General features: G+C 40.4%; 3 protein-coding genes across 4 annotated transcripts in view; all 3 read right to left on the bottom strand.

The window, feature by feature from the left end:
• The window catches only part of LOC311053078 (homeobox protein Hox-A2b-like), a 40,176-nt gene that overhangs the window by 20,008 nt on the left and 2,287 nt on the right, over positions 1-17,881 (bottom strand). The window contains exon 2 of one of the 2 annotated variants that reach the window (XM_084068468.1): positions 3,155-3,197. The exons of the other annotated variant lie outside the window; for it this stretch is intronic. The gene's annotated coding sequence lies outside the window, so the exon portion shown is untranslated. The remainder of the gene's footprint in view (positions 1-3,154; positions 3,198-17,881) is intronic. 2 annotated transcript variants of the gene reach the window in all.
• On the bottom strand, positions 7,692-10,420 carry hoxc5a (homeobox C5a). Its single transcript, XM_084068474.1, has 2 exons — positions 9,833-10,420; positions 7,692-8,675 (listed from the first exon to the last, which is right to left on the bottom strand). Exons 1-2 carry the CDS (start codon positions 10,320-10,322, stop codon positions 8,467-8,469), a joined length of 699 nt encoding a protein of 232 aa, XP_083924600.1. The 5' UTR covers positions 10,323-10,420; the 3' UTR covers positions 7,692-8,466.
• Positions 11,879-13,499, bottom strand: hoxc6a (homeobox C6a). The gene is made up of 2 exons (XM_084068473.1): positions 12,950-13,499; positions 11,879-12,449 (listed from the first exon to the last, which is right to left on the bottom strand). Exons 1-2 carry the CDS (start codon positions 13,341-13,343, stop codon positions 12,136-12,138), a joined length of 708 nt encoding a protein of 235 aa, XP_083924599.1. The 5' UTR covers positions 13,344-13,499; the 3' UTR covers positions 11,879-12,135.

The raw sequence follows: 17,881 nt of genomic DNA, 5'->3' as shown, positions 1-17,881 counted from the left end.
TTTACAGGGCCTGACACACATAGTAGCCACACACACACACACACACACACACACACACACACACACACACACACACACACACACACACACACACACACACACACACACACACACACACACACACACACACACAGCATCACAGACAGACTATGGCCTAACTATAGAAAGCATGAATACTCTATACGCTTTGTGACAATGTTATTGCACACCTCAAGTGCTTAGACAAATAGCAGATATACAAGCTCATATTGTAGATCGGCTGCTATTAAGCTATACGCATGACACCGATGCAGGCTATGCAGTATGCAGTATCAGGAGAAGCTTTTAGAGAGCCGAGGTGGGCCGAGGAGAGGAGAGGAGAGGGGTCCGTTGGCAGGCGAGGTATTTCAGTCGCCCATGTATTCCTGTAGAGACGTATTTGCGATTATTTGTACTTCACACAAATTCGGTTCTACAGGGTACATATAGACAACTAATGTGTTTAGCGTTCGGACTCCGCAAGGAAGATGATCTCTCTCGGACGTGCATTATTGTCTCAGGGACGCCATATAAAGCAGTGTTTGTGTGAAGAAACATCATAAAATAAACAGCAAAAAGAACAATACAGCACCTTAGCATAAGGTCCTTATGCTATAGACGTCTCATCATGTCATGGCTTCCAAGGAAACATACATACATGCTATTACTAGTCTATACAGATTAATAATTTTAAAAATGCTACTTTTTTTGGATACTCACACGACTATCTGGAGGCTTTTTCAACAATCAAAAAAAGTGGGGGCATGGGTAGGCTATGCACGCACACGCGCGCACACACACACACACACACACACACACACACACACACACACACACACACACACATACACACACACACACGCACACGCACACGCACACGCACACGCACACACACACACACACACACACACACACACACACACGCACACACGCGCGCGCGAGACACTGCGTTGAGTAAAGGGATAAGGGGGTCTTTCTCCAGATTCAACCCCTGCCTTTGAGGTGCAGGCTCCTATATGAATATTCAGTCACAAACACCACGGATACAAAAGGACGGCGTGACAGCGTAGATGAAAAATAAGTTTCCATTGTTCCCAACGATTTCTGGTGCCTGCTATTACCATACTGACCGCTCGGTAACCTTTCTGCCTGCCATCCTGGGAGCTAATGAGAAAAGCCCGGATGAAAAATGTAATATCAGACATGTGACCTGATTCAATGTTATTAAAAACAGCAAACATGCGCAAATGGTGAATCAATGGAATTGATTATGGTGCAAATGCACGTGGGAATTTCAAATGCCTTACAAAGAGAAAAAAAATATTTAGCTGTTCTGCATATGACTTTAACCGATTTTTTTCTTGATTGAAAGTTAGATCCATTTTTAACCAACAGGGGGCTAACGAAGAATGAAGATGAAAAAAAAATTCTAGGCTATATGGAATCTACAAAATCCTCAGTGTTAATTCACCCATCTATAACTAGCATAGGCTACACAGTAAAATCCTAAGTGTTAATTCGCCCATCTATAACTAGCATATAGGCTTGAGAGAATACAAATGGAACCAAATGGACCCTTACAGGTCCATTTGGTTACATTTATACTCTCTCAGAGTTAAATTAACACTCAAGATTTTACTGTGTAGGCTACATGATTGTTTAGGCTACACTCTCAAGAGTTAAATGAACACTCGGGATTTTAGTGTATGATCATTTCACTATGTTACATTCTCTAAATATATGCTCGATGTTTTCCCCCCTTCTTTTCTTTTAATTCAACCCAACAACAGTGTGAAAGAGCCGCATGCATGCACGGCACGCACGCCCCTCGAACTCCCCTCGCGCCCCATGCTCTGGCGCGGACGCATTTTAATATTAGTTAGACAGCCTGACCCGCGGTTCACCCCTCGCGTTTGACTGGCTCCAATAGTTCACTGCCAAGCATTATTGATGGGGAAACAGCGATGAATTCTTTCCCCCCACAAATGGCTTTCAGATCTCTGCACCTAGTTCAATAACTAGTTATAATGTAGAAGTACAAAAAATGAGGCCCTCGGGCCGGACTAATTTGATGTTTCATTTGTTCATTCGAGGAATAGTTAAGCTTTTCCCTTTCCTTGCAAACTAACAGCCATACAACCGTGTTCACATATGTACAAATGCAAACAAAATAAATCAGGGGGAAAAACCCACATAGGCTGTTGTTGGTCTGACCGGGCATGGCGGTTTTTAATGTGGTGTATGGTCCATGCAGTTCCTAATTTGGGAGCAAACAGTTAGGCTTATAATAGAGTAATATTGTATAAGGCAGAATAGAATATCCTGATGAAAATGTTTAGAATAAGCTTTTAAGCAAACTCCTTGACCCAATAGCCTTGACGCCTTCACACTGGAGAAGGGTATCATTTATAAACTGCTGTATGATTGAAAGTAAAAGGTTTGAATGCAATGCGGAGACTGGTCGAAGTTCGAATCCTCAAAAGGCACCAGTCCTCTTCATACGGAACCAGGTGATCGATAGTACTTAACGCAGGTTATTGGGTTGAGTTGGCAAGTCAATTTAACCCTGAGAGTGTACAAATGTAGTAACCAAATGGGTCCATTTGGTTAGATTTGTGCACTCAGGGGTTACAAATGGATACATTAACACAGAGTATTTTACTGTCTACCTGCAGGTCACTATAAACAAAGGATGGTGCATTAAAGCCTACAGGAGCATCTGAATGCAAATGCTATGAAGTTCACCTGCAACTTCCGATTTGAATGTAGCCTATACATGCTCTTCCACTAAGGACTGGCTTACTGTGGACATTTGGTCAGCTTTACTTAGTTTTACTACAATGTATATCAAAACATTTGGATTAGTAACATGTGTTCAATTAAAATATAAATGCATTTTCGATATACAAAAATGACCTTGAAACGTAGCTCAACTGTAATATAATTATCTCTGTGTGTAAATACACTGGAACGACTAACGAAATATGTTGCAAAGATGAGGCATCAATATCCATGTTGTCACCTAAGCCAGATGTTTGTGTGCCTATAGGCCCTTATCAAAACACTTAATTATTCCCCCTAAATGCAAGTGTTGTGGTGCACGTGAGTTAATATGTTGGCGTCGGACAGCACTTACTGATGAATCCAAGCTCGCACTCATTTTGCCCCGATGATTTTGTCTGAAACATAGAGGGGAAAGACGAAATTAGATCAAGAGTGTCCGCAAATATAAGTTCTAAATCGGTCCTCTCTCAGCCAGCCTTTCTAAATCTAAATGCATGCGAAATGCCGAGGTGAGGATTTTAAAGATATTTCCAAAATAATGGAATCTACAAAATCATTCGATTTTGATTTCTAGATTAAAGAGAATCCACAGACATACATTAATATACTCAGTGATTTGTAGTCTCGGAAACAATGCAGTAAGCTAGACTATATGTGAAATATAAATGGTTAATTAATGTAGTTCAACAACTGTCTTAATTTTAGTTGAGTAGCCTATATAAGCTCCCTATAATGTCTGAAAAGAAAATTAAGATCAAATGGCGGTTCAAAATCAATAAGTGATTTAATCATAAATCATTTCATTTTAAACTTCATAGTATATATTTTCAAATATAGAAAATAACTTATACTATTTTGTAGTATTGCATCAGTATTTCACCTTAATGATCCCCTATCTCTCCCCTTGCCTCTGATCTCACCTCTGTTATCTAGCCTAATTGAAGGGAGGTGCCCTAGAAAAAGGTTTGACAAGTGTGGGCTCCTGCAGAACTGGGACTGAGGAGAGAAATTTAGGACGGGTCATTTTCAGACAGTTAAAAACTAAATTTACAAGCATTTGGTATTTCCTTGGGCAAACGTGCTATGAATAGAAATCCCTGGACTTCAGCACTTTGGAAAGATAATGAGGGAAATTGCGACTTTGACCAATAACATTGGGAATTAATTCAAGTTTTAGTCTAAAAAAAGGACCTATTATGTAATAGGATTTTATGCTTCATATTCAGGCACGCTGTCAAACAAAGGGAAGTCTATGCTCACCCGGAAATGACCTCTGTTGATTGAATAATGACGATGTCACTTCCACAGGTCAAACAAAATAATTAAACAGCGGAGAACTACAACATTAAACATAGTGCTAGAAAGTTGGATAACTTAAGAGAAACAACAAGACTGATTGACTGAAATGCCCAAAAAGGCCTAATAAAGAAACAATAAACAATATTCAACTACCATCACAAAATGCGATCGCCCGAACGAACCTCATATGCTCATTGATGAACATCAGAGACAAATACCTCTGTATAAAATCAATGCAATGCTGGCCTAGATCATATTAACTTGATCTCACATCACACGTTTATTTATAGCCTAGACAACCACTGAGGATTGGAAATGAGAAATATGACTTTCTAGAAAATATTATCATGTTTCTTTAACTTCTTAGGGAGACTTTCATCCTGCATCCATCCTATGAGCATCCCAAAAGAACAAAAATGAGTCATATGATGCAAAGAACACAAACCCAGGCAGAAAACACATTGCCCCATGGGGGTATTCCCCTCACAGGAGCGTGTTACACAGTGCCCCCTATTGGAAGTGTATAGTTTATCACACCTGAAAAGCATCCAATTCAAAGTGAACTTTTGGCCCGCTGGCTGCATGCTGCACCAGAGAATGCATCACACAGTATGCACTGTGTGTGTAGCAACGCAATGACAGATGATATCCAACCATTTTAAGCCTTTAAGGTACCTATTTCATACTAATAGTAATGTACACTACTGCCTGCTAAGTCTCATGGGAACAGAACCTGCAACCCTGCTATACCACTTGTCCTATCAATTAAGCCACATTGAACCAAAGATGTAATATGCGACCATGCCATTTGCAGCTTCGTGCATGCATTGATTAAGAAAAGATGGCATTTGTAAGCTCAATTGCTTTCTGAGACATATGGGCTATTAAATGAGCAGCCCTATAGAGCAACAGAAAACTATTGAGCTTATAAGATCACATAGCCTCATCAGTCTTTGAATTGATCAATTCGGTAATATCTCCCGTTGTGAGTTCGACAATCAGCAAGCAAGCAAGGACAGTGAGGTGGTTGGGAATTCAATACCTTTGTATTGGAACAATGCATTACATGGAATAACATACAGGGGAAATATGCATAAACGGTCATGTCTGTCAACAAGAAAATGAAACATTCCTTCACTGGGTGGATTGGGGTTGAATATGTCATGCTCCCATGTGTAATATGCCATAGAATGAAGATATTCACCTGGCCATAAAATACATGGAATTCATATACCCATGGCCACTTCTCAAACCCAATACAACACGTTATTACAGTTTTAAAATAAAGTTATCAATGTCAATAAGACCCTTTTGTGAATATTTGTAAGAACTCATGTATGGAAAGTGTAAATATTTTCCAACCCTTCTGCAACCTTTACAGTATTGCACAGCGCAGCAGTCACATATTGTGGCAACACACTATTTCAAAGTCAATTCCATACTATTCTCAGAACAAACTAACTCACCCCCTTCCTATACTGTACTCAAAAATAAATGGGCCAGGAGGAGTTCTCATTCAACAGTTTACACAGGTGTGTGTGTGTGTGTGTGTGTGTGTGTGTGTGTGTGTGTGTGTGTGTGTGTGTGTGTGTGTGTGTGTGTGTGTGTGTGTGTGTGTGTGTGTGTGTGTGTGTGTGTGTGTGTGTGTGTGTGTGTGTGTGTGAGAGAGAGAGAGGTAAATGTCAAATGATTTTTGCTAAAGCTCGCGTTGAATTTAGATTTTCCACACAATCCTATAGCAAAGGCTTGCTTACAGACTGGACCATATAGCCATGCAAAACAAACTGTTGCAACACTTAGACTCCGGTCTCTCAGGCGTTGTCAAAATGTTTAATGAATTGTGTCGTCTAATGAACGAAAGAAATTCACCATTAGTTTGTCCCATTTTATCAAGCTGCAATGCAGCATAAACATCTGCGGATTTTTTTTTTCATGATTGTTAGAATTTAATTGATTTAATTGTGGAACCCCAAATATTATTATGAATGTTTCTTATATTTATTTTGTTATTTCAGATTTTGAAATGAATAATACTTATTAGACGTTAATAATAGCTGCAACAAAAATCGGTAGGCCTACCTATAAACCTTACGCAATCATATTAGGTGGCATTTTAAGTAAATAATTGAATAGCCTCGCATGCTGATAAATGACACAGTGATCAAATTCGTGTTACTGTGAGACAAAACGGAAACAACTCTTTAACATGACACATATTATAGCGCAAAATAACGGAACCGTTTGAAGTCTGTGGCCTAAGCTATTGGGTAAAGTTAAAATAGCACTTACTGCTTACAGCTCCGATGCCCCTATATGTTCCGGCCCGCACCATTCGACTAACCCACAGAGTCCGGAGAAAGGTACTGCACCCTCACTGCCACAAAGCCCTTTCTTCCTCAGATAAGGGGATGCCGGCAGCTGCGATTCCGGACAGTTAAGATTATATATGATGTGTATATATCGAAGGTTTGTCAGCTCTTCCAGGCCATAAAACCCACTTAAATGACACCACGTGCTTCCTATGCACCATTCACAGGCCCTGCTTGGGGCAATTGACATAAGTAACCTTGTAAACTTTAAAATACGCTAAAAGAAAGACATACAAAAAACGGGTTTCAATACATTGTCCACATAAGGTTAGGAACTTAGGCCTAACGGTGCGCAGAGAAAAGTGCACTCTGCGGTATAGCCAGTTCTCTAACTGTCATGGAGGGTCTGTAGGAAGCTATTAGTTTGAGAGGTGAGTTGATTTTTATTCTCTTCAAGTGCTGCTAACAAGGCTATACAGGGCTTATTTCACAACCTAGGGCAAGAATGCGTCACCTAATGAATGGGCTGCTCTGTTGCAAACATAGGCTACACAAATAGCACCGTAGTTTGTATAGGCCTAATGAGTGATATTGTTAGTTTAATTACAATATAGCTCGCAGCCTCAAAGATCAGAGTAAATGTCATGAAGTTGCCATATGGCCGTTGGCCTGGCTGTGATGGCGCGTCAGTCCACGGCCACAGGAAACCAGCGTTTTGCATCAGTGTTGTGTTGTGGGAGAGTGTTATCACAGGCTTATGGTCTTTCCTACCCTGACAAAACAGGAAACGGAGTGTGTCTGTGGTGGCGTGGTGGTGGAGACGGGGCAATAAAGTTTTATTAGGGCCTTAAACTTTAATGTGCGTTTGTCAGTCAAGAACAATGCCGTAAATTTTCAACAAGCCGCATGAATGGAGTTGGCCTTGCCTGCACCAGATTTAACTTAGCCTTGATGACACGACACGATCATGATAACAGAGATTACTCATTCATTGATGGTACAGTCAGCAATATAAACACCAAAAACCCGACGATAATAAACAATAAACTTTAGCCCGTTAACAAGCACGCATCGTGTTTTAGGTCATAAAACCGTATATACTAACTAATTATACCATTAACCTGCGCTGTGATGTCATGAATTTGCTCCCGAATAATTAGCAAATGTAGTGTCTAGTGTAAAATAAAATAAAATATAAATGGGTACACATAAACACTGGAAAATAATTTCCTTTAATTTGTCAAATTTTAATTGATTACAATCAACAAAAATGTGCTGTCTATCAATGTATCTAGGCCTCGTGTAACTCAGGCACAGACAGTAAGCCCCATCAAGGCGAAGTATAGTGGCTCCATTGCACATTACAACAATAAATTCACATACAATTGTCGAACAATACATAGTGATTTAGATTCACAAGGGCATTGGAGATGATTTCATATGACCAATAGAAAGAAACCCTCTCACAAATACACTGCACCACGTCCATAACTTTGTATGCACTGCAACACATTAGATTAAAAAACAAAAACAAAACAAAAAAAACATTGTTTTACAAGTGGAAAACGAACTGTTGCCTATGTGACAACTCACCACCACAGAAACATGAATGTTTTGATTTGATTTGTTTTACTAACAGCTCCCATCGTAGTAATGACAAGGGGGTATCAGTCAGCCTGTCCTGCTCTTGCCCTAATTAGACAGCATAGAATATTAGGAGGCATGTACTGTATATTAGCCCTTCCATGCACTGCAATAAGCTAACAAAGAGTTGCAGCATATAGGACCCAACTCCCCTCAACCCATGGCCCCTACATGCAGTAAAGTAAGGTTATCATCACATGGGCAGCAAATTAATTTAGAAATGTAAACCGATTGATCAAACTGAGTGATATTCAATACATTAGGTCCCAAACTGCAGCAACTGACACATAATTGGTGATGAAGCACATAGCGCCGTGTCATGATGTCATTGCTCCTAGCAGTTCATCCGGAGGTCAGGCAAAACACTCCGCAGTGTGGGATATATGTACACCACCACGTTTCGGCGTGCACTTTATTCCTTCACTTTGATCTTTGAGTCCTTCTTCCACTTCATACGTCTGTTCTGGAACCAGATTTTGATCTGCCTCTCGTTTAGGCAGAGGGTATGGGCGATCTCTATGCGCCTGCGGCGACTGAGGTACCGGTTGAAGTGGAATTCTTTCTCCAACTCCAGAGTCTGGTAGCGGGTGTAACTGGTTCTTGACCGTTTACCGTCCGATTCTGAAGTGGTATTAAAATCGGTTAGCTTTGCAGTCTCACCAAAAAATATGAAACAATGTATTATCAATTAATGTGTGATATGTTGTTATAACAATGCATAATGAAAATGCAAGGAGATAAAAAACAGGGCAGAGAAATGACAATCAGTTGGCCTTTAGGCTATACTAAAACTCTGGGCCTGAGACTGGCGCATTCCGCGTGCATGGAGAAAATCATGTATAAAAAAATATATACATTTATGGTACAAAAAAAAAACGGTGAGAGTGAACAAAAATGAAGACACTGTTTTTTGCTTGTGATTATAACAGGATTCCTTCTTTGGTTTGTTCGAGTACTGACATGCTAAGCGTGGAGGGAACAGGCCCAACTTTGCTGAACTTAATATTCACAGAGACCTCATATACATGTTGGCTCACGAGGAGGCAAAACTTAAGTATTTTCTTGAAAAACGGGGACAACGTCTGTCTGTAAGTTATAGCCTGTGTAACTGTAAAATCCTGAGTGTTCATGTTTACTCTTGAGAGTGTACAAATGGAACCAAATGGACACCCCTGCGGGTCCATTTGGTTCCATGTGTATAGCCTATACGCTCTATGAGTTTAACACTAAGAATGTTTTACTGTGTATAGGCAACCAGTGGTTCCAGTTCAATAACAGCATGCCTATTCAAAAGCTTTTCGAGGTTAAAAGTTCATGATTGGGTCAGGGCATTGGTTTTTCCCAGAGTTCAATTTAAGGCTAAACCTTCTCTCAAAGACAGCCTGCAGGAATGTAATATAGGGCTAGTTTGACTAAAAAGCAGAGTAGAGCCTATAGCTCGACAGAAACTAATAATAGAACATGAATCTATAGGAATATCATTTCATAATTTTATCACATTTTAGTTCTCTTATCCAATTATGCAACCATAAATCTCCGCGCAGATCACCTCTTCACCATAACAGAACAGGTTTACGAGCAATGGATGCCTTTGTCATAAAATTTATGACCGCGAGTTTTTATTATTTCCTGCGTTTGGCCTATAAAACTCAAGAGGAAAAAATGGGAATGGGCAAAAGAACAGTTGCAGCGAGAAAGAGAGAATGGGGCTAAGGCGGCAAGCATCTTATACTTAGTCGCACTTTTTTAGGGAAAACAAAAAATAAGCTAAACTTTACCGTGGCTCATGTGTAGTTTTGTCATCCAGGGGTAAATCTGTGGCCGCTGTTCACTGTCCTGGTGCTGGTTCAAATTTGTATGTCGTTTTACCGCCTGCATGTTCTCGACTTTCCTTTCGTTTTCTTCGGCGTTGTTGCCGTTGGATTTTTCGCTCCGCTCCATGTCTCTGTCAATCCCTTTCCCCAGCAGCACATTACTGCTGCCGTAGTTGAGCCCACTTGCGTCCACGGAGCTGCTGGAGACCATTGTTAGCGGTGGTCCTGACGGTAGAGGAATATCCGTATTGCCACGCAGGCTAGTTTTCATCTCCTCCCGTTCAAGAGAGGTCGCGGGGACTGGAGAAGTGAATATTCCGCTGACATTAACACCCTCATAGTGGCTGGACTGACGCCCAGATAAAGAACCACAGTTATCAAAACTAAACATTGTGTTACAAGAAGTTGCCTCGCTTGTTTGCCTGAGAATGGAATTGTTGACATAAGAGCTCATTTTCAAGTATTGTCTATAGTTTCTTTTTTACAGAGAGGGCTGGAGCTTATTTATCGGTTGTTTCGTTGTTTTGTTGATCATAGCTTTTCTTGGTAGCCCTTTGGAAATTCCGAGCTGTCTGTCCTAAAAAATAATCCACGATTTATAGGTGGGGTAGGCTATGGTATCTTTTTTTCCCCTTGATTCGACGTGCGGCTGCCCAAATATGGGGTATTTGTATGGGATCACGTGCAAATGTTGGCCAGTCATAAATTGGCTTGATACTCAATGGGGATATTGATGAATAGGAGAAACGTGTCCGGTAAACTTTGAGCTGTTGGTTGCTGAAGACCATGCAGAGATCTTGGCGAAAAAAGGGCAAGACAGTAAGACAAGAGCGTCATCTGGTGTCTGGTATGGGGCAGGGCGGTCATGTATGTCTATATGGCTCCCAGCCCTGGCCGCGTGTGCGTGCCCCACACATGCGGTATTAATGCATACTCATCAAATGTCCCAAAAAAACAATCTAATAATCATAACAACAACAACAACATCAACCATAATAACAATTACAATTATTGTTATTATGTATCGTTATGATGATTATCAACATCGCCATAATAAATAGATCACAAGCTGATGCACTGAGAATTAATGGCGATACATAATTATGCCTAAATTAGCACCTGAATAGTTTAGAAAACCACACTGGAGTTTAATAATGCGCTACCAATAGAATATAACTCTGACCTTATGTCATGATTTAAATAAAACAGATTACAGTTGATCATTTAATCCAGCAGGCTATGGGGCTTTAACAGGGCCAACATTGGCTGATAAATACACGTGCCCTTCGCTTATATGGTATTTGTACACAGAATAATTATTTATAGTATATACCTACGGCTAGGATAACTTTGCTGGCCAATAAAAAACACTTCACATTGAGCGAGAGGATAAGTGGTGTAAGCCACCCCACTTTATACGGTCATCTGTGTCATATTAGGAAGTGCCAGACACCAAAAAGAACAGGACGAGGGCGAAAGTTTTACAAATATTTTATTCCATGATACACAATTATGACAAAACATGAATTCGTAAACCCAAACAAAAGTGAAATATTACTAGTGTACAAATCCATCTCACAAGGAAAGCCTATTGTGTTCAAATGGTCAAAAAAGGACTAAGCGCAGCGTTATGACGCGTCTATCAAAGCGGCTAAATACACATACAGTAAGTCCTCACAGGATTTACATAATAGAGTATTATTCTGAATAATATATACAGGCATTTCAGTTGTGTGATGTGTATTTCATCCCGTGCAACTTCCAGGATTATGCAAGACACTTTCTGCGGACGTTTTCAAGTACTATACATTTATACTGTGATAAAATAAGTGTGCGTCCGATCCTTTTTCCTTCATATGTGGAATGTTAATGGAAATGTTTGAGTTAAGCCTGCATGGCAAACACTGTAGTTTCTGAGGTGATTAAAGTGATAAAGTTTACAGTGATGGATGGGGTGTGGGGGTAAATATAGGGACTTTGCTTTCATTTTGGGGATATGTTGAAATTAACACTTCTTTTTTTCCACAAACACAAATGTGACATTGTCAAATGAAAAGTTCATTCTGCGTTTCCCCTGTCCGGATATTTCATGGTCCATTCTTTGTGTACAAAGAATCTAGGTTTCTAGTAAAGTCTCAACACTTCGTGATCAATAGGAGATTAGTGGCAGAGCGGCAAGGTAACCATCATGCAGTGAAGTCTCTGGTCCATAGATTGTAATAGGTAGTTATGTTGGGCTTAATATCTCGTATTTGTTCTTTTTTATCTCATTCTTTTTTCTTTTCCTCCTCGTCTTTGCCCTCCTCCGCGCCGCTGCGCGGTTCCTCCTCTTGAGAGACTGCTGTCTGTTCACTCCCAGCCACCGACGTGGAGGTCAGATTACTTTCTTTCTTCCACTTCATACGGCGGTTCTGAAACCAGATTTTGATCTGACGTTCTGTTAAACAAAGCGCGTTCGCAATTTCGATGCGTCTGCGCCTGGTCAGGTAGCGGTTGAAATGAAACTCCTTCTCCAGCTCCAGTGTTTGGTAGCGAGAGTAGATCTGACGTCCCCTGCGCCTGTCTGACCCGTAGCCGACTCCTGCAGGGAAGCAAATGAGATACAATCAGGCCAGTCATGTATTAAAACAATGTATAAATAGTGCCATCACCTTTTGATATGAAAAAAATGAGGCTTTAGGGCTCTCATGGTGTAAAAACATAGTCATGTGAGGCCAGTTAATAAAACTTTTCTTTTTGCCTCAAGGGGATCAAAGTCGATGTCTGTCATAAATCCATGAAGTAAAAAAAAAAAGGAAGACATTTTTAAGACAATTCTATTCTCTCAGCACCTCTCTGTTTTAGTATCTCAAATAATAACGTCTCTATTAACAATGTATCTGTCAAATGCTGTTGAATTTGACGGTTCTCTTGAACCTTTCTTAAAACGAAAGTTGTTTGTTTGCACATGAAAGGGCCTATCTACGAAGTGAGGGAATACAGTAATGGTTTATGGGGCCATAAAAAGTAACTTCCTCTCTTGGTAAGACATATCGTAAAACTGGCCCATTTCCTTAATTTATTTGTCGTAGTAAAACTCACCGCTGTGTGAGTTCATTCGCTGCATCCACGGGTAGATCGGGACGTTGCTTTTCTGGTCTTGAGCTCCCCTGGCTTGTTCCAAACTGTACTCTTGAGCAATGTGGCTTTGTGTATTGAGTCCCATGGTTGTTTGCCTGCAACTGGGGAGCACGTCCTTGTCTTGAAGAAATACATTTGATCCATATTCATACTGTGCCCTGCCAGACCCAAAAACGACATTGTCTTGAGGAGAGTAGAAAGGTGCATATATCCGATTTTGGGTCACAGCAGCACCGTACGACGAAAAATGTCTGACTGTGTCATAGGTGGTGGAGTTTAGGGGCACATTGGGCAAAACGTCTTGACCACCCGATAAATGGCAGGAGAGCGACGGGTTTGCGAAATACGAATTCATACCTTGTCCTGTAACCCTTCTCTTTAACTCTCCCCACTTCTTTATCGCTCTCTTTTCAATCTCCTCCTCAGTAAATCTTCTCTCCTTGTCTGCCAACCAACCACACCTTATTTCGGAGATCTTCTTTTCCACTTTTCTGCTTCTCTTCAATGGCCGTGGTCTACTTTGAGGATTCAATATTATTAATTTCCAATCTCCGGTAAGACGCACAAACCCGAGTGTTATAGCTGAGGCTTGGCTCCGTGAGAGACAATATGACAACGTCAGCTGACCGTTCTCCACCAATTGAGAGCCAGGAGTCGAGGAGAAACTGTAGCTTTTAGCTCAGAGCTACATTAGTGCTAAAATGCAGATAAACACAACGTTGCTTCCTACTTTGACTAACAGACCACAGCCCCCGTAACCCAATGAGAAAGTAGAGGCTAAAGGTCGGTAGGTAGGACAGTGATATATTTATAAAATGGGAAAAGTGCCAAATGGAGCTCATGTCATTCAACTGGAATATTCTACAGGGGATTCCACAGTAGAAATATGAACAGAACACATGGAAACATTAAGTTAAATCCAATGTTATCTCAAATGGGTCTGCATCAGGGAACGTTTATGTCTATTTTTTAACATCCTATACCTGTCTGACGCAGTGTGCTTGAGTGCTTGTTCGTGTGTGTGTGTGTGTGTGTGTGTGTGTGTGTGTGTGTGTGTGTGTGTGTGTGTGTGTGTGTGTGTGTGTGTGTGTGTGTGTGTGTGTGTGTGTCTGTGTGTGTGTGTGTGTGTGTGTGTGTGTGTGTGTGTGTGTGTGTGTGTGTGTGTGTGTGTGTGTGTGTGTGTGTGTGTGTGTGTGTGTGCGCGCGCGCGCAACTCCCTTAATTTTAACACCACCGTTAAAATACAATAAATAAACAGCACCACCGGGGACCAATAACTAGACTATAGGGTGGATTGTTTGCACCACAGCGCACTACCCCTACCCCTAAATTTGAAAGATCATTCAAATGAACAAGCATTTTGAGTGTATTCCACCAATGCAAACGATGTTCTAACATTCTTTTAATGTTTACTTTTTTATATTTTTAAGTGTATAGTAATTGTATTATATGGCATGTGAGCAATTATCATGCCTTTGCACTGAACTGGGGGGGAGGGGGAGGTGGTAAGAATGCGTTTATGGTCTCTCTCTTCTGTGAGAGCAATAAAACAAGTGAGGTTCCCCAGCTCACCAACAACTAACTGCAGCAAACCCTGCAACAGCGATAGCAATCTCAAGGGCTCCGAAATGAAAGCATTGCACTGCAAGTAGGGGAATAAACAAAGAGGGGAGAGAATCGCATGCGGGGTCAGTCGACACATAAAGAGACGCGTCTGAGAAGATATTGCTGCCACCTTCTTGAAATAATCTAATCAGTTATGAGACTGTCCAACCCACGTCAGACAAAAAGCCTTAACGGGCCAACCAACTCGACACGCTTCTCTGGTCCACTAGAGGCCGATTGTACTCACACAGGTACCGTCTTTTATTTTATAGTAACAAAATGTTCAGGTGCGGAATCTCAACGTGAGAGCTGCGCGTTCTCCAAATATGTGACACGTTAAAATACTTATGCGATGATCCTCGTTCTGCGCAAATTATTCCTTGGCATTCCTTTGACAGAGCGGAGGGAAATGGAACTAATAATTATCTCAGAGATGCAGAGCAGTGAACGATGGGTTTGAACATGACTAGAGAGGTCTTTCCTGTAACCATGGGACAAAAGCAAAGAGCTTATTCGATGAACTGTACAATATGAATTGTAAGCTAGACCACAGTCCATGTAGAACACAGCGAACAGCACGTGTTTTTCCCCACGCAATTGTTTTTAAATAGACGAAAATAGCTTTTTTTTAATGACCTTTTAAGTCAGCACACAGCCATATTAAATTTGAAATAAAACTCGCAACACTTGCCTGACAATAAACGCAGCTTAGTATAATTCACACTGCCACGTTTAACATGCATGAGATCTTTATTAATCAATACCGTTATAGAAAACGTCTGGCTTTTCTGCTCAAATACTGTCGATGTGTACTGCCTACTGGTCCATTGAATTGATTGCTTCAATAGGGTGAATCCTTGCTGCCTAAACGTGCAACACTGCTTGGTCTGTTGTTTCGGATCCTGAATAGCCCATAAAAAGACAAGAACAAAGAAGAGGAAGTCATTTGGTGCAATAAAAGTTATTCGTGGTGGCCATATGTGACTTCCGCGTGGCACAAATTCGGCCCAATAAAGCCCAAAAGTTAGAGACTGTATTGTAATGTATATAACTGTACTCGGGAATTTTACATGTGGATTATTGATATTTCTGGGCTAGTTATAACGAATATGTTACAACACACACACACACACACACACACACACACACACACACACACACACACACACACACACACACACACACACACACACACACACACACACACACACACACACACACACACACACACACCGAGGCCAGTAAAATAGTTTTCTATAGTTACATTTCTTAATGAATTCATCTTTCCCTCCTTGTACAAAAGAGAAAACGAAGATTGTGCATGCATAACTTCACAAAGCTTTTCACAGCTGTTTTGTAAAAAAAAATACCATAAGTTTGAATAAAAAAAAACTAAAACTAGAATTAAAGCTACAAAACAAATTGTTTCGTCTGACACTATTAATGCCTTATTTTGCTTACTAAAGTGACAGTCACAGCACAGGACCACAATTTGAGGCAGCATTGTTTCGCTTCAATAAGTCTTTTAACACACGACCTTGTAAAACTCGTTGATTGAGGCATGCAGCTCCCTGTGTATTTAGTATCTTGACAGAAAAAAAAATGTGATATTTAAAATAGGACTCTAATTACAAAAGAGCAGGAAATATAACTTAAATTTATATTTTTTGGGGTAATTAATAGCAAGGGTAGAAACCGTATTTATGGTGCGATTCGTGGAATTTGGTCTATAAATAACGTTGGCTGAACAGTTAGGTCGAGGCTGTATCTGTTTGAGGAGTAGGAATGCAAAAGAAGTTGCACTAGTGTGCAGGGGTAGAAAGCTCTTTCTCTCCCATGTGCTTTTTAGTGTTTTATTGCAGCCCGCGAGACAAATCACATGCCGGCTTTTGAGGCTGGGAGGAAAGCCGTTTGGTCCACGTTTCCAGACAGCTTGAGAGTACAAATATTGTGTCTAGTAATTCCCCGTTATATTTATGAACAATGGGAACAACCTAACATTAATATCCCTGACGTTAACAGCCAAAAATTGTATAAGACCAAAGTGAGTTATTAACGATATATCAATGACAGTGGAAATTCCTTTAATGCAGTTAATTTGTATGTGCGCCAAACACATAGAGAATATTTAAGCGTAAATGTGTGTGTTAAAATATTTACACGTAGGCTACTGCATTCTTATATAATAATAACAACAATAATAATAATAATTAGTATTATCATTATTATTACTATGTTACAACTACTAGCCAATTACAGCGAATTCAAGTTAGATCTGTTTTGTACCTTTTGCCTCAATGCTCTGAAATTGAGGCCTAATTTCAAACAGACGCCATTACTTCACTTTCTTTTTTAACACGGTGCCTACACGTGTGTGCATGCTTTAGGGATTAAGTATGTTTGTTGAGATACATCCGACAAACTAATCATAAAAATCCTACAGTGTTACAGATATTTAAACGCTTTGCATTAGGCCATCAATCATGATTATATCATATAGCCAGACTTAAAGAGCGTGCTCAATTATATGTTCTGTTTTATTCCTTCTTCAAACCCTATTCCGCCACTGCTAATAAGGAGTACTTTAAAATACTAACAATACCAGGCCCTATAGAAGCGCTTTACCTTTTGCCGACTGGCCCAATTAATGCCCGGAAGTGCATGGCTTTATGCTCGTTAAGCACTCAGGAAGCTGTTGCCCAATGAGCGCATGTTGTTCCACACATCATAAATTATGACCATTAGTGGGCAAAATTAAGCCTTGTCGAGAATTCGTAAGTTCACTTCTAAATATGGTGACATAGACAGACGCAGTGCTTCACGTGGGGCTTATGCGAGCTTATCTCCACTTCAAAGGCATGAGGTGCACCGCCGGACTTCATCAAACCCACTGATAAAAACCCATGTTATTGGTACACAGTAAAATCCAGAGGTGTTACATTTACTCTGAGAATGTACAAATGGTAACCAAATCAAATGTAACGTAACCAAATGTGGTTACTTATATATTCCTGGTATTAGAAATGGATATTATAATTCTATTCATTGACACTGAGGATTTTACTTGAATTTTTGACTATATTTAAAGGCTGCAGAAAGATATGTATACTCTTTGTTGAATAGAACCTCTCTCTCTGTCTCCCTCTCTTCTCTATAGGCATAAAACGGAGCAGCAATGGACACTTTACAGCTTCAACAGCAATGCGTCATAAAAGGGAAACAAACAACGTGGTCGACAGTGGGCTGTTCCATCCTCAACGACATCACTGCAGGATGTAAATGTCAATA

The sequence above is a fragment of the Gymnoscopelus microlampas genome (assembly GCF_963454915.1).
Source record: "Gymnoscopelus microlampas genome assembly, chromosome: 10".
NCBI lineage: Eukaryota > Metazoa > Chordata > Actinopteri > Myctophiformes > Myctophidae > Gymnoscopelus > Gymnoscopelus microlampas.
Note: the sequence above shows the minus strand (reverse complement) of the source record. Positions and strands in the feature narration are given on the sequence as shown.

Coding starts and splice junctions, on each gene's coding strand:
- hoxc5a (XM_084068474.1), bottom strand. CDS start 10,322: ATGAGCTCTTATGTCAACAATTCCATTCTCAGGCAAACAAGCGAGGCA. Junction 8,676..9,832: donor AAAACTACACATGAGCCACG/GTAAAGTTTAGC, acceptor ATACCACTTCAG/AATCGGACGGTAAACGGTCA.
- hoxc6a (XM_084068473.1), bottom strand. CDS start 13,343: ATGAATTCGTATTTCGCAAACCCGTCGCTCTCCTGCCATTTATCGGGT. Junction 12,450..12,949: donor GCGAATGAACTCACACAGCG/GTGAGTTTTACT, acceptor GCTTCCCTGCAG/GAGTCGGCTACGGGTCAGAC.